At 31.7% G+C, this 17,444-nt stretch overlaps 1 protein-coding gene across 2 annotated transcripts in view; it reads right to left on the bottom strand.

Moving 5' to 3' along the window:
* Positions 1-2,009: 2,009 nt before the first annotated feature.
* Positions 2,010-17,444, bottom strand: part of LOC124355151 (LIX1-like protein) — a 170,664-nt gene continuing 155,229 nt past the window's right edge. For both annotated transcript variants that reach the window (XM_046806138.1, XM_046806139.1), the window contains exons 4-5: positions 14,184-14,360; positions 2,010-7,295 (exon numbers count right to left, since the gene is read on the bottom strand). In XM_046806138.1, the coding sequence (XP_046662094.1) occupies positions 7,059-7,295; positions 14,184-14,360 (414 nt within the window). In that variant the 3' untranslated portion in view covers positions 2,010-7,058. The remainder of the gene's footprint in view (positions 7,296-14,183; positions 14,361-17,444) is intronic.

Raw genomic sequence — 17,444 nt, 5'->3', positions numbered from 1 at the left:
TGGCAGGCTAATTTATAGCATTATGTTTTGTTTTAGATTTATAAAAAACCCAAATCATTATATTTATTATACTGTGTTCAATAACATTATTTTCTGCAAAACTTACAAAAAATTATACTATTGATAAAGAGTATCAGTAATTAATGTTTGGAACACTGAAATTTACAACAAAAATTATAACAATTAAAAAAGGTGAATCATACCTGATAAATCTTTTTAATTCAGTCAGTAACACCAAATCTGAAGAATTTTATGTAATTTGTGAAAATATGTACTTTATATAACTTTCATGATTAAAAAAACGTCTAGGTACATTATTTTGCAACATCTACAAGTAAAATGATGCAACATATTTTCACAGACTAGTATATTTACCCTCAAGTTCTTAATGGATATTATTCAATATAACTATGATTTATGATGTGATAATTTGCGTGTAACAATTTTAAATGTAAATAAAAATTTAACAATAACATAACACGAACCACCAACTAGAATGAAATCGTACCAAATAAAAATGAAACGTAAACGAAACCAGACCAGAACACAGTTGTGGCACAGCCATTGCTCATCTATGCTAAAATGAAAACAAAACTATCTTTTAAACATTTCTTTTTTCTACATTTGTTACTGTACACACACAAAATAATAAACAAACAATTTTAAGTCACAAAATAAATATGTTTGTGTACAACAATTAAATTTCATATTTGTTTTTTTTTTAAATGCTTTTAAAGATTTAATTATGAGAATGTCTATTACCTTGACTATCTCTCCCTAAATAACAAAACTAAATATATCCCACTTTACTTACTATTTAGACAGTTATAAATTATTTGGTGAAACGCAAAATAAATGATTGTTTCCATTAAACATGGATGAACTGTATCATACTTGCTTGGTACTAGGTTCCTGCAATAGCATTTGCATTAAATGAGCTAATAGTGTTGCTAGACTAGTAAAAAACAAATAAGCAAATTATACTTAACAATAAAAATGAAAGGAATATCTCGATCATCCATCAAAATACACAGCACATTTTCTCACCCTTAGATAAATATCAAATCATTCTCAAATAAATTAAGCTTTATATTTTAGCTTAACCTGAGTCTAAAATGAAAAATGCTAGTGTACCTAAATATTGAAAACTACACAATGAGGGCATCTTATTTAGTTCATATGCACCAGGTGTTGGGATAATAGTTTTAGCCCAAAACATATTGAAAGGGGAATAGTCTTGGTTTCTGTAATACAGGAGATAGTAATGGAGAAGGAATTTGAATGCTGTGTTACAAAAATCTAGTTCTTCATAGGGTCTTATTCCTTTGTTATCGCTTGTGTGTGTTTGTCACTATACGTTACAGAAAAAGCAGCATAGTACAACTCAACAACCCTGATAATTTGTGACTGTAACGAATTTGGTGACTGGATAGCCCTAAGTCTAGAAATTATATAAAGTATTTTAACAATTTAAAACAAATACCTTTTTTAACAAGTTTTGCCCTTAAATATCAAAAATGTTTTTAGAAAACCTTTTTTTAGAAAACCAAGAACAGACAATTAATAAAAATAGATTTACTCCCACATATACACAAGTAACTGTGTGAACATATTTAATGTGTTTTCTAGAAAAAGTTAAATACACAAGATGTTATAATTATATTTTATATTTATTAAATAATTAGGTTTGTTAATATATTATATTTATATTAAATTTATTAAATTATTGTATGTAATTTTAGTTGTATTCAGTTGTTCCTTACTTGATTGACACAAAATTCAGTTTATTTCATGAGGAAATAGAATATTATTGCAAACTCTACTTTTGTAAAATTAGTTTTGAAATTCAACTAAAAGGATGCAGTAATTTCGAAGAAACTCCAGTAAGAAGACATGTAGAAGCTATAAATAGATTGAGGGAGAAGTCTACGTTTGTATGAATTTCTATAAAATTGAATATCATAATCTTACACGTATTCAAAGAAAAAGGAAGAAAAAAGTACACACAGTAAAAATCCTACATACTTTTATTACAAAAGCTATACACAATTTTGCATCATTCACAATACAACGCATGATTTATATCAATTATATATATCGCAGGGTACAAAGTAAAATAAACATCTCATGAGATCAGTTAAACATCATTATCAATAAGTAATGCAAAGAATCACCTCAAATGTTATAGTTTTTTATTCAAATTTCGTCACAATTTGATAAGGAACAGAAGAACTCATATTATACCTTCTTATTGTTAATGTAAATTAACCTGAAATCTTCGACTTATATTGTAGAGACACTTACTTAAATCAACAACACACAATTTGAGCCAGTTAAACAATGTTTTTATGTGTATAAACAATTGAACAAAATAGAAAGTAAAGGGAAAAACACATTTGTTTCACAAAAACAAACCATGGAAGAGTAAAAAAAACGAAAACAAAAGGTTTGATTAATTAATAAGAACTTCCAAAGTGCATATTTTTAATCTATAAAAATATCCATGCAGTAGAAAGGTGTATATTTTTATTAGACTAATTTATTTGCTATTGCATGCCACAAAATCAGTTAACAGTTTTCAAACAGAATGAGTACATGTTGTTAAATATTTTTGAGAGACAAGAAAATTAATGGGAAATTATAAAAATCTAAGACTGTAAGTAAGTAAATTCAAAAGATATAGGATTTGATATATGAAAAAAGTAAATTTGAACTAAATAATACAATTTACATAATATTTTATGCAAAAAAATAATGATTCTCCCACTTCTGATAATTTAATAAAGCATTGCACCATCATGTGTGAGCACTAGTGCTACACTCAAGTTGACCAAAGAGGTTTAATTAATTGTGTACTACTTATTTAGTTTTAATGTTATAGTACCCATGCTGTCCTTATCCTGATATATAAATTATAAGTTTTTTACAATTTATGTAATAATTTTGAGAATTTATACTTTAATTTTTACCAGTTAGTAGAAATTAACAACACGAAATATGGCTTTTTGTAATATTGGAAAGTACAAAATATATAGGTACTGTACATCAAAATGTAATGAAACATTACTGCATTTGAAAGTAAATCTAGAAGAAATTCATGAAATACTGTATTTTATTGTGTGAACAGGTAAAGCTTGTTATGCAGAATAAATATATTAATTTCAACATAAAACAACTGAACAATATTAAAAATGTTAAACAAAACAATAGCACCAGCTGTATATTGTTTAACAATAGAGTTGCAATCAAATTATAACAACCGAGAAGACTTTTTATGTTACTACCATTATCAATAAATAAATAACTTCTTAACAAAATCACAATTTGACAATTAAAATATTACACGACTTATTTACACAGTATCTCTGCCCACAGGGTTAGTGATGGGCTCAAGAAATATAAAATCTATGAATATATTACATATATAAATAAATCACATGTTTCTCCATGACACTTGGCACGGAGATCAGTCAGTATATACAAGCGAAAAGCCATAAGTTTAGTTAAAATTATTAATGTTGATACATGAATAAATCTAAGCATGACCTTTTCTAGTAAACAAAATGAAAACTCGCAGGTGATATTAGTTTAAACATTGAGAAAGCACAGAGAAAATTAGTTTGCTATAGTCCTTCTTTTCAAAAGGTTGAATGTCAAATAACCACAACATTGTCATATAAGAAACAAATCTTAGTGAAAAGAAATCTGTAATATATATAAATATAAAAACATAAACTCTATGTCATATTCTTAAACTGGATAACTTACACTAGATAATCGAGTTTAACTTATTAGGTACTTCAGTCAACTCATTTTAAACCAAGAAACAAAGAGGCATCAACATTTTAATGTTAATTAAATAACCCTTACAACAGTAGTTATCTAAGGGTGTGGTGTCATTTTGAAATTAATATTACATGTGTGATAAGTCTGTTGTCATTTTGATAATTTGTGTCAGAAAAATGTCAACATCACTCAAATAGTGTAAATGCTTGTCAATCAATGTGCATAATCATCCATATATGTTGGTTGAAAAATACAAAACTCAAGTCACAAAATATTACAAAGACAAAAGTTTGTCTAATTTAAATTAATTTTAGATGTCCCCATACTTAAAAATGTGGGGTTCTGAATATTTGTAACCCTAGTAGTGGCTATCGGCTGTTATCCACTAACCACAGAGCGATTAATTTTATAACTATCAGTCACTGTTTGTTACACTAAAAAAATATTTAATTAAATGTAATTTTAAATTTTAGTTTTTGACCTGTCTATAGACATCATTTTTGCAGTGTGTGAAGACGTGGACTAATGATTCAATAAAGTTGTTATAGTGGCTATCCTATTGTTGTTGTACTTTATAATTCAAGCATTTTATTATTTTTAAATCCCATAATTGTTTTATGTTGGATGTAGTAGCAGTACAAATTATTTTAGTCTTCTAATATACCATACGGTAAAAGTTGTTCCTATCTAAAGTTCCGTTTTTGTGTTTTGCACGTTTTTTAATTTCAAAGCTTAGTTTTTTCATATTTTTGTACAAAAACCCATACATATTTAAAGCCTTCATATTATTTCATAACTTTTAATTATCTTGGAATTTCATAATTTAACAAAGAAAAACATTCCCAAACTAAAACAAAATGAGTGTAAAAGATTTTAAAAGTATTTAGTTTAAAAAAAGTAATCACACACATAACATATATGCATTCAATTTGATCAAAATATTGTTCCTTTATCCTTTTTTCTGAAAGATTAATTTAAAACATATTATCACAACTACTATATAACAAATCTTTACATGAAATCTCTTACATAGCAAAACAAAAACATAGAAGTGACCACCACTACTACAGTGAAATAAAAGATCTCTTTATTTAACTGTAAAATTCTTCTGGTGAATCACTGGTTGTAAAAGCTTTGTGTACTTATAACATTTTAAGATTCAATTTTGTAAAATGCACTTGTCTCGATATATTAATTGTTGGCAATTCATTCCAGATCTATATAGCACAAAATGCTCTGATTTGAAGCAAATAAATTTGTGTAAGTACTTGCTAAATCTAGTAACACATCAAACCTTAGAGACTGCTTACTCATCTTATCAACAATTCTCTATTTAGTGTGGTTTATTTTTTGTTCTAAATGTTTATTTATAAACATGATGAAAGAAACAATAAGAAAACTGTCAAGCAAGCAGATTTTTTTGTTGAATAATAAATGAATAAAGTATATTTAATTTTAATTGGACAATTAACAAATCCAACAGAAAATCCAATTTAAATACATGTTTTACAAGAATTTATAAAAAAAACTAGTACAAAAGAAGTTTTTACACGCAAGTAGTACAAATACTAGCACACATACGTAACATAATATTATATTTAATACAATGGTATTTAAATTTATTTCTCATAAACTAAAATCAAAACATTAACAAAAAAACTTGCCACAGTGAAATATTTGTTTTACACTTTCTTTACTTTCAACAACAAATTATATTACACTTAATTTAAAAAGATTTTTAATTTCTAATTGGAAAATAATTCTATTCAATGTTGTAGTCCATCTTAATGTACAAACTTTTATTAACCAAAAGAAAGAGAAATTATACAGCGATAACGTCCTTAAGAATATGGCTATCATGTATGGCTATTAGTTTATGCTAATCTATTATAACGAAACTATAACAATAATGTTCTGGTCCCTTTGCTAGTTATGGTTATTATTCTGAGTTGTCATCACAAATTTCTTACAATTGCTTTTATTTTTTAAACATAAGTTACATTTGGTTATTAACAATAAGAAAAATCAATTATTTTGTTTGACCTTTCAATACCCAATTAAAAGAATCATGACAAACTAAAGCACTGTTAACATTTCATTCCTGTTTAATCAACAAAATAATCCTTTGACTGAATATGGAATTATTATTAACCTATGGTTTCAGTATCATTAATTACTCAATATTTAGCGTGGGCGCAAATAGAAAATATTATCATTACATTTCTGTACTTTTGTCTGTAATAAAAGTATAACAAGAGAGTGATTGTTTTCAGTTATTGATTAAATGTTACACTTCAAACACTTTCGCCATCTTAATTTTAGTCTGTATTTATAGAAGATATCCCATTTTAAAAACATCCCTAATTAGCATCTGTTTAATTTTTTAATATTTATTATTGGGTTTTTTTAATCTCAAACATATCTACTACATTGTTTAAAAATTAAAAAGTAACACGCTTCATAAGAAAACCAATGATGTTTGGATGTAAATACTAACTAATCATATATTAAAAGGAAACATCTCCCATTATTCTACAACGAAAAAGTGTTTAACATTGTTATTGTAAGGAAAAACTATCTTTATTACATTTTTATTTTTTTTTTATACCTAAAAAAGAATCCATAAGTAGCAATACTTCCAAACAACCTTAAGACATTGCTTCTATTTGTTTTATGATTTTTAAGATATATGCAATTGCTATTTGAATTTTGAGTTCTCCTTTCAAATGTTTGACAACATTGTTATAGTCAGCGTTCTCAAAAATACATTTTTAATGATAATACTGAATTTTGGAGCTCATGCTTACATATTTTTTTACTCATTTAAGTTATAAATTTTAAATTGTATAATTTACTTGAGTTGTATTCATTCCAATTGTATTAGTTTACAATAAAAAACCCTTTTATATTTATATTGAGGGCACCATAATTTTCATTTCAGCAGAATAGAATTTCCACAATTGCCAATTTGTACTGATTAATTACATTTCACAGTACATAAAATAAATCCTTTATTATGATTCTCCTATTCCAGTAATAAAACAACATGTTGTTTACAATGGAGATAGAAAAAATTGCCCTACAAATGAGAGAAACTTGATTCCTAAAATTTTAGGGTAAATGCTGAAAATTCCTTTCAGGAATAATTCTACGAAATAAAATAAACACTCTTTTATAACAATCTCAGGATGAAATTCCATGACAAACAGAATTCAATATACCGGGTATCGAAAAGTCATACAATGCTGTACAGGACAAACTTTGGCAGTCTTTTAGCTGGAGAGGGAACCTCCGCTGACCTGTGTGTGGGCCAACATGAGGATGTCCTTCTTCTCCTTGGGGAAGCGCAACTCGCGTCCGGCCAGCCTGGCAGTCTCTAGCTCTCGCTCCGCCTGGTGTAGCTCTCGGCCCAGCGCGCCCAGACACTCCTGCTCTCGTGCAATCCAGTCCAGTGCCATCTGCGAGCGCATGTCATCGTCCAGTGCGCGGTTACTATAATGTGCTACCACCTACAACAAATGCGCCACATTACTTGACAAATGTTCACCTTTTAAAATTAAAATAAAGTAAAGTAAAGATGCCTTATTTTACCAGGGCTAAGAAGGCCTCTCTCTAACACTTAACCAGGAGGACCAACGGCTTAAAGGTAATTTCTGAACCACCACCAACAGCCGGGCAGGCGAGCTGCTTGCTAGGACAGGACCCATCCAAGCAGCAGCTCAGCGGTCACCCATCCAAGCAGCAGCCATACTCGATGTTGCTTGATCTGGTTATCTTGTGATAACTGTTGTACCCGCTACACTGCGCAATTGGCAAATTGGCTAACCGGCCTTTTAGGTTTCCTTCTAAGAAATCATATTAATTTTTCAATCTTAAAATATCAATTATTCTACAATAAGTCCACAACAAAGTTTACTTAATGAAAAAGGTTTTTATTTTAATACTAAATCGTACGAATTCAGAAATATTGTACGAAAGAACAAATATAATTATAGGGGCTGAATTCTTTTACAACTACAATATAAGCTATAATAATACCATATTGTATGTATTACCACAGAATTTTTAATTTGGATTATTTTGCACAGAATTCTTGAGACTAGTCACTGGAATAATACACAGAAATCTTCCCGAATATAACAGGGTACCTATCACAAGGTAAACTTTGAGATTGATTTTTTTTTTTTGCTAATGCCTGTTGAGAGAAAGTACATTAATATTTTGTTAAAATTTGTTGCCTCAATCACCGATTATAAAAATAATGATACTCTAAACATGAAACACAATCTTTGGCAAATTGGCTAACCGGCCTTTTAGGTTTCCTTCTAAGAAATCATATTAATTTTTCAATCTTAAAATATCAATTATTCTACAATAAGTCCACAACAAAGTTTACTTAATGAAAAAGGTTTTTATTTTAATACTAAATCGTACGAATTCAGAAATATTGTACGAAAGAACAAATATAATTATAGGGGCTGAATTCTTTTACAACTACAATATAAGCTATAATAATACCATATTGTATGTATTACCACAGAATTTTTAATTTGGATTATTTTGCACAGAATTCTTGAGACTAGTCACTGGAATAATACACAGAAATCTTCCCGAATATAACAGGGTACCTATCACAAGGTAAACTTTGAGATTGATTTTTTTTTTGCTAATGCCTGTTGAGAGAAAGTACATTAATATTTTGTTAAAATTTGTTGCCTCAATCACCGATTATAAAAATAATGATACTCTAAACATGAAACACAATCTTTAAATGGAATCACTCAATATTTTACAAAAATGAATTAAAGTTCAATCTTGTCAATAGTGAGATTTTAAATTCTTAGAATGCTAGTTCTGTGAATTTGTGGTGTAATGGTGCCTTTGGAGGTTACTAATATTTGATGATGGTCCTGAACTATATCAAGCAAATAAAGGATAGAAAAACAAAATAAATGTGGCAAATCTAAAAACAAGAAATGTTATCTTGCTTTTTATGTTTGATATAACATCTTCTTGAGGGTGCATTGAAATCCAACATGAAAGTACTTTTTAAATGGCTGAAGAAAACCATTATGAGTAGATGTTAAAACTTAGCATTGGATGCTGGTATCACTTCAAACAAATAATATGAAATGAAAGCTAGGATAGGTCTCCCGTCTATCCCACCCACTTCTATCTTGGTTGTGGCTTAAAGAGACAGACAATGAACAGACACTGCCCAAAACAACAGCTGGGGTTACAAAAAGATTTTTTGCAGGAGCTTGTATTCATTATCATGATGCCCTCTACATCCAATGGAGCTGGTCAATAGACTGCCTTGCTAGAGTAAAGAATTTCAATAGCTTCAAGACAAGGACATAGCCAGCGAGGGGGTTCAAGGGGTCCAGACCACCCCCAAATTTGTAATTGTTTCTATTACTTTTTTAATAAACGATTATTATTATTTTAATAATTCAGTACTTCTAAGATGTACTGCTGAAAGATTATTCTCAACACAGATACGGGTCAAGAACCTTTTACAGAAACACTTTTTTTGGCCATACTTTCTATCTACTTTGGGAAAATATTAGTTGTCTTGACCTCCCCCCCAAAATGTTTTCCTTTTTACTTAATCATTATAGCTTCCCTCATTCTCCTAAAAAAAATAATCAAAACGTATGCATAAGGTTAATGATAATTGTATGAACAGACATTGTAGATTGAAACAAAGCTATAACCAGCTGTTGTGATGTTCAGAATATCGGTGGGCTTAATAATTGTTGTAAACTGCCCCATATGTTGTGGTTCTAAATATTATGTTGATATTTATGTGGTGATGATTAGATGGATGTCCGATGTATGTTAAGATGAAGGTGTTGAATTATGTTAATTATTTGCCTCGCGTTGTCATGTAACTTAGTTTCGGGTTTCCAAAGTGAGGTTATGTTAGCTGGTACACATGGTCACTGAATATGTCAGTAGGGCCTTTGACAGTATTTCACATGACATCTTGTTAAATAAATTAGAATATTATGGGATCCGCAACGATCAGTTAAGTTTCTTCAGGACCTATTTGTGTGGTAGACTACATATGGTTTGTGTTGGAGATCAATATTCATCTCGAAAAGAGGTTCTTGCTGGGGTCCCACAGGGTTCTGTCCTTGGCCCCCTTCTGTTTATATTATACATGAACGATTTGCCAATCAGTCTAAGCTGTAAGACAATATTATATGCAGATGACACATCTTTAATTGTAAATGACAACTATTTAGCTAACGTTTTAAGTGACACGAACAGAGTAGTTAATAAGGCTAGTCTATGGTTTGGGTCAAATCTTTTAAGAATTAATGAAAGTAAGACTGAACTCATACTATTTTCATTGAGAAATTTTGAAATAGAGGATGACATTTCCAAACCAGTAAAGCTTCTTGGTGTCTCGTTAGATCACAAACTTGTTTGGGATGAACATACTAATAATTTAATATCAAAACTGTCAAGAGTGTGTTTCTTACTAAAAATAATAAAATCCTGTGTTAGTAAGGAGTTAATGAAGACTGCATATTTTAGTTTTTTTCACTCACATTTATTGTATGCCAATATGTTATGGGGAAATAGTGTGGGTGCTGACAGAATTTTTATATGGCAGAAAAGAGCTTTAAGAATCATGTTTGGATTAGGCTACAGGGAAAGTTGCAGAAATTACTTTACCAGCTGCAATATAATGACTGTTCCTTGCATTTTTATATTTCAGAATTTAATTTATGTCAGAGAAAATGTTACAAACTTTATTAAATTTACAGATGTACATAATTATCACACTAGACATGCCAAAGATTTAGTTTTTACCTGTTGTAAAGTTGGAAAAATATGCTAAGAGCCATAAATATCTACAGATAAAATTTTTTAATAAGTTACCAGAAGCATGGAGACTGTCAAACATTAAAGAGTTTAAAACAAAAGTGGCTAAATGGATGATAAGCCAAGCTTTTTATTCAGTAGAAGAATTCTTAAACTCATAGAAATTTTATTTAAATAGGATATATTTATATGTCAGTTGGGCTAAGTTTTACTGTTTGTTTTAACTTAATTAATTTGTAAAGTGGTATTCGCTGAGAACTGTATTTATGTCTATATATACTGACTTTGTCCAATCTGTAAGGATAAATGACAATAAAAAATTATTCTGATTCTGATTCTGAATATGTCGAAAAACCAATGTCATTGAATTAGGTTAATAGTTTGTGTTGACCGCAAGTAATTATTCAGAGTTTGTGTAAAAATGTTTGTATGATATTTGATTGTAAAGTGATTCCAATGAAGGTCTAGCTCAGTCAATAAAAATATGATACACTCACCACTTAGATGATTTCTAGGATAATAAATTTCCTTGCATTTCACTTACATAAATTATTTTAAGTATTTCAATGTAATTCTATTCACCAATTTAATTCAATTGAACATGTAACTCTGATGATCCGTGTAATGCATGTTCTTTCACAACATATTGATTAAAATCAAGTACAAGGAGTATTAGAAAAATAAGGTTCCCTATGCCACAGAGACAGAATGCGATATTTTGGGAGAAATTTGGCAACACTGTCTTACTCATCAGCTGTCCCTCTCTCTATCCATATCACTCGCGCTTCGCTACGTCCAACAGTGCCGGCCTAGCTGCCTTCGAAGATGGAGCTCCCTATTTTTGTTACCGCCAGATGCGAAATTCGTGCTGTGATACGTTGTTTAAATGCAAAACAGATTTCACCTATTGAAATTCATCATCAATCAGTTAATCGAAGTTTATGGGGAAAACTGCGACACATTAAGAAAACTGAGACGCGCGATCCAGAACTGCCGGAGAGGAAGATTGTCCATTGGTGTGAGCATTCTCCATAACAACGCTGGACCTCATGTCTCACGTCAAACTCAAGAACTGCTTAAAAATTTTGGCTGGACTATTGTGCCCCATCCCCCCTACAGCCCAGACCTACTAGCTCCAAGTGATTACCAATTATTCCAAAAATTAAAGGAACACTTGGGTGGCCAACGCTTCAGTACCGATGATTAAGTCAAGGAAGAGGTTACTCGATTCCTCAAAGGATTGGCGGCAGAATCCTACAACATGGAGATAGAAAAGTTGGAGCATCGTCTACAAAAGTGTTTGAACAGAAACGGGGATTATGTGGAAAAATAGCTTAACTTTTAAGTTTAAATTGATGTATAACACCAAGTAAAAATATACAGCTGTCTATTTTAAAAAAATCATGGGAACCTTATTTTTCTAATACCCCTTGTATATTCAAATGTTAATCCCACTACATTATATAATTTTCAATTTGCAATTCACAAATTTAATCATATCAAATTTTATTTAAAAATGTGCTCTCTGACACGAGGACTACTAACACATGTCCTTTCTCTTTCACCCATCAAGCAAGAAGGCTGGTAATCTGCTGCAGCTGTCGAGTCAACACACAAGAAGTTGTGAGCTCTTTAGTCTTGAACCCAAACTAATACGTTTTACCTTATTGTTCTTTCATATTAGCAACACATTTTAAATTTCTTTAGTGAGTATCGTGAAATAAATAACTGAATTGATTCCAGTATAAAGTTGACTTATCTTTTGCTATTTTAATTGTTTTAGTCTTACATGTAATAATCATCTGTTAGTGATACACAACAACTTCCACTTACAGATCTGCCACGAACAATTTGAAATTTAAATTTGAATCATATTTATCTGTTACAGTTGATGTTTTTCATATATATAATTCATATATATATATATATATATATATATATATATATTTCATATATAAACCTTACTGGCTCTGAAGTTGTAATGGACTATGCCATTATTTTTGTTGTTGTGGATTCACTATAGATGTCTCATTTTAAATATATAATTTAACACATCGAAAAGCTATGAGTTTTTCTTGTAAAACATATAATTTCTCGTTATTTCAGCGATGAAGTGCAAAAAATGTTTCACATTTTATTTCTTTGTAACTGATTAAAATATCAAATAGGATCATAAAACTATGTGAGGTCTAACAGAGTTCTTAACATGAGCTCTGATCAAGATCTGTACAGCTGGTTCTTAAAAGTTAAGGGTTTGATTCCCACAAGCCACAGAGCATGAGCTACCATTTATTATTTAAATTTTGTCAGGTAAGGCATTTAAGCGTGAACAAATTTTGTAATGTCTTTCAAATTAAGCCAAGAATTTGTCTAATTTGTAACAATAACAAAAACTAAACTTTGTACTTAATTACCCACAAAACTTCCATTCCATATTGTGCCGAAGAAAATTGGCACAAAAACACAACTTTTTTCTAAACATACATATATTTTTAAAAAACCCCAATTTTTAAAAGCTGGTTGAAGTGAAATGACCTTGATTTTTACTATGTATGGCAAATGTTAAATCTCACTTTGGGTCGAAGCCCATACATTTTGTCGTAAAGTTATGGGAGTTGTCTCATTTTAAAGTAGGACTAATATGCATCCAAAGGCTTTGTGGTCTTTCTTGTGAACTTTATACTTTCAAAATATTTAACAAGTTCACAATATCAGCGTTTATCAAATTTTTATTATTTACCGTTGAATCTTTCAATAATAGCGGCGTCAAACGCCTAAGTATAATGAGAAAGGTATGTAGGCTTCGCCATTTTGCCAAACAAATTATTTCGTTGTTTTTTCAAATTTTTCTCCGTGTACCCCAAGGGGTACCTAAAAACATTAGTTTACTTCAATAATTAGGCAATTGTGCGCCCAACGGGTACATGATAGTCTGAGGTATTTATTTTATTTCATTTTAATTTTAAGCGCGGGATCAAATTTAATAAACCACCAAGTCAGACAAACAATAAAAACACAATAATGAAATGCATAGCAACGAGTACCCCATCGGACCCAGGACACACTTAACAAAAGTCCAGTGTGTACACGATGGCTGCCATTACAGCTGGCTCTTAACGACCTGATAGGTCCTTCTTAAAATCTTTTATGTCTGCCCTTCCGTCTGTGCGATAACTCTTAATAGAAAGATCAAAGAGACATCAAACATGGTACATATATACCTCTTGATCCGGAAGGACTATTCGTTTTGAGGTCAAATCAGCAAAGGGCAGTGAATTTACATCACTTTGGTAACAAAATGTTGTTATGTTCTATCAGGTCCTTCATTACTCAGTTGTAATGGTGTATGACAAAGGCTAAGATAAGTAAATATTTCACCCTCCTGTTAAACATTACTAAAGTGTTACTATTATTTATCATGTTACTCCTGTGATGTTGCTAAGGGTGTGACTACTACTTTCTATATTGGACTTTAATAATAAAAACTATAGACTTAAGGTCCAAAAAGAGTTTTCATAATCTGTTTAGGATATCTTTGAGGAATCTAATCCTTAGCCTACCTCCTGACGGGAGCATTGTCTCTCTCGCATCGCTTTCAAGCTGCCGTTCCAGTGAAGCAGCTGAAACACGGTCATCAACTCCTGGAACTCCAGCATGGTCCTGCCCTTATTGGTCTCCAGCATAAAGCGGAATGCCCCAATCCCTGTGTTCGGGTTGTCGGCTTCTTCAGGGTCACCCTGTGCAATGACAGAAACAGAACTGATGTTAATTTTAGGTATAGGTTTGTAATAATATGTATAATGTAATATGTAAGCATTATAATATGTAAATAATAAAATGAATTTACAATAAAACCATTTACAGTAGAAGTACAGTGTGCACATTACAATGTGAGTCCTTAGGATTCTCAGAAGTCAGTGTAACTTGATGCATATTTTAAAGGTTCTGAGAACACACACAACGTGTATCCATGTATGCTTAGGATATCCGGAAATCTGTACAATTTGAGTAATATCTTAGAGATTTTGAGAGCAAATTCCAATCCCCTTAGGATATCTGGACATGTGTACAATTTGAGTAATACCTAAGAGATTTTGAGAGCAAATTCCAATCCGAGTCCTTATGATTATTAGGCAGTCAGTGCAATTAATTTTACTAATACCTAAGACTTTCTGAGTGTAGAGTACAACAATGTAAGTCATTAGGATTCCTGGAAGTTATCCATGTATGCTTAGGATATCTAGACATGTGAACAATTTGAGTAATATCTTAGAGATTTTGAGAGCAAATTCCAATCCCCTTAGGATATCTGGACATGTGTACAATTTGAGTAATACCTTAGAGATTTTGAGAGCAAATTCCAATCCGAGTCCTTATGATTATTAGGCAGTCAGTGCAATTAATTTTACTAATACCTAAGACTTTCTGAGTGTAGAGTACAACAATGTGAGTCATTAGGATTTCTGGAAGTTATCCATGTATGCTTAGGATATCTGGAAATCTGTACAATTTGAGTAATACCTTAGATATTTTAAGAGAAAATTCCAATATCCTTAAGATATCTGGACATGTGAACAATTTGAGCAATACCTTAGAGATTTTGAGAGCAAATTCCAATCCCTTAGGATATCTGGACATGTGTACAATTTGAGTAATACCTTAGAGATTTTTAGAGCAAATTCCAATCTGAGCCCTTATGATTATTAGGCAGTCAGTGCAATTGATTTTACTAATAACTAACAATTTCTGAGAGTAGAGTACAACAATGTTAGTCATCAGGATTCCTGGAAGCCAGTGTAATGCAATATGACTATAGAGGTTATGATTGCAGTTGCAATGTGGGTACCTTGGAACTATTACGTTTATTCTCTACATACAGCCTGTGCTGTTTAATGGTGTTATGAAACAGGGCAAGAAGATAATCGGCAATGTTCTTGGAGAACGATATTGATAAAAATCGTTATCGTCATAAACACGATTTGAATATTCGCTAAATCTAACTCAGATTCAAAGTTCACATAGTCGTAAGTCTATATGTACAATGAAATTTTAACTGCACAAAGAATAAGAAACAAAGAACAGCGTGTCATTGTCAATATAACTGGTCAACATCCAAGTAGTTCTAGCACTGTCCGCTATCCGCTTAAGCGTAATAATTAATTACCCCGTTTAGCCGGTAGACCTTGGGTCGTAAAGAGAATACAAAGAAAACGTAATAAACTGTTCGTATCTTAATCTCACATCAGCACTCATGCAAACGTAAGTATCAGTAAAGACTTGTATATTATCTATATTTATAGATAGGTTGTGAAGTGGCTGTGTACTACCGATCCGGCCCGGCCGGCTCGGCTGCCGGTTGCCGGTCTGACGCAGAGAGCAAGGCAGGACAGTTATGCAGAAGGTATTTATTATGGGTCCAGATCGTCACTCAGCCATGCCAGTTTGGGTTCCAATTCGCCGGATGCAACTTATGAGTTCCTCGGGCAGTATCTTGTGAGAAAGAATGTTCTTTGACATAATTTATTCGGCATTGCGTCACCGCCTGCCCCAGTTGGTGCTAATTGCGAGATATTCTGCCCCCGGGCTCCCTCACGTCCTGTAATGAGTCGTTTCGCACAATCGCCCATTATAAGAATATAAGCACCTCCTTGCCTGGCAACCGTATGTGCTTTGAACCTCCTACGCATCGTCTAATTTCCAACTTGGAAAGTGCCGATACTCATTGGTTCTAAACTCGAAAATCAGATTTGCCGGTTTAACTCCAACAGTCTTTGTTTAAGCTTTGTATCCCACTTCAGTACCAGTATCCCACTTTTATCCGTGCCGGTGTGATGGTTTTTCTCGTCCTTGAGACTTATGCTCGGAACTTGCATTCTTTGCAGTGACAACGCCTGGACTAGACTCCAAGCAGCTTTTAGGATGTTTAAATCCCTTTTCTTTCCCTTCTTTTCTTCTTTCTGTTCTCTATTTTTGTGAGTATTAATACCGCCCCCACCCGACGAAGAGGATAGATTCCAATCCTCGAAGCGTTGTGTTATGCCTTTTTGAAATAAAGATGGCAAATGTCCGAAATCCTGTTATCCTGTCCAACAGTCTTTTCTTCACTTAGAATTATAATTTACTGTTCGTGTTATTGGTTAATGCATAACTCAATTAATTTCCTGCACTGGCAACAATATACTCTCCGAGTTTACAACAGAAACGAAACTATAACCTTAGAAGTTGCACTAAGGTTAGTAGTCGGGTCCATTCAACAAAAGCTTTAACGTCATAAAAAGTATTTCCCTTGTGAACAAAGCAGCTAGTTCCTATCTAAATATTCGCTCATTCTTACTGACATAACAATACCACCTTCAAGGCGTGTTGGATTTTTATTATGGAAGGGCACATGCCATGAAGTGGGTAATATAACCTCGTGTGTCATTTTTGTTGTGCAAAAGATGTTTGAGTATCGATCTATAAGCCTATGAAATAAAAGAGGTTAACTTGGGCAGCCCAATATTCTCACCTTTGTCTCTGAGACATGATAATGACTCTCTGAAATGCAAACGAGAGGAATTTGCAAATTACAATAATTTCTGAGTTTGAGAAAGCCTCTGTGGTTCCGTTTTACAAGACCCTCTAGCTTTACTACGTCAGATTTAGGAACATCAGTAAGGATCGGTCTGGGGTCCATCGCCATGGGAATATATCCAATGTATATCAACGTTTTGAATCAAATTTGCTGTCACATTTTTCACTTGTCAAGTAAACAATTACTATTTGAATAAACGTTTGAATTCAAACATTAAGAAATCCTTTTTAATAAAACCTGGACTTTA

Source organism: Homalodisca vitripennis, chromosome 2, assembly GCF_021130785.1.
Source record: "Homalodisca vitripennis isolate AUS2020 chromosome 2, UT_GWSS_2.1, whole genome shotgun sequence".
Lineage (NCBI taxonomy): Eukaryota > Metazoa > Arthropoda > Insecta > Hemiptera > Cicadellidae > Homalodisca > Homalodisca vitripennis.
Note: the sequence above shows the minus strand (reverse complement) of the source record. Positions and strands in the feature narration are given on the sequence as shown.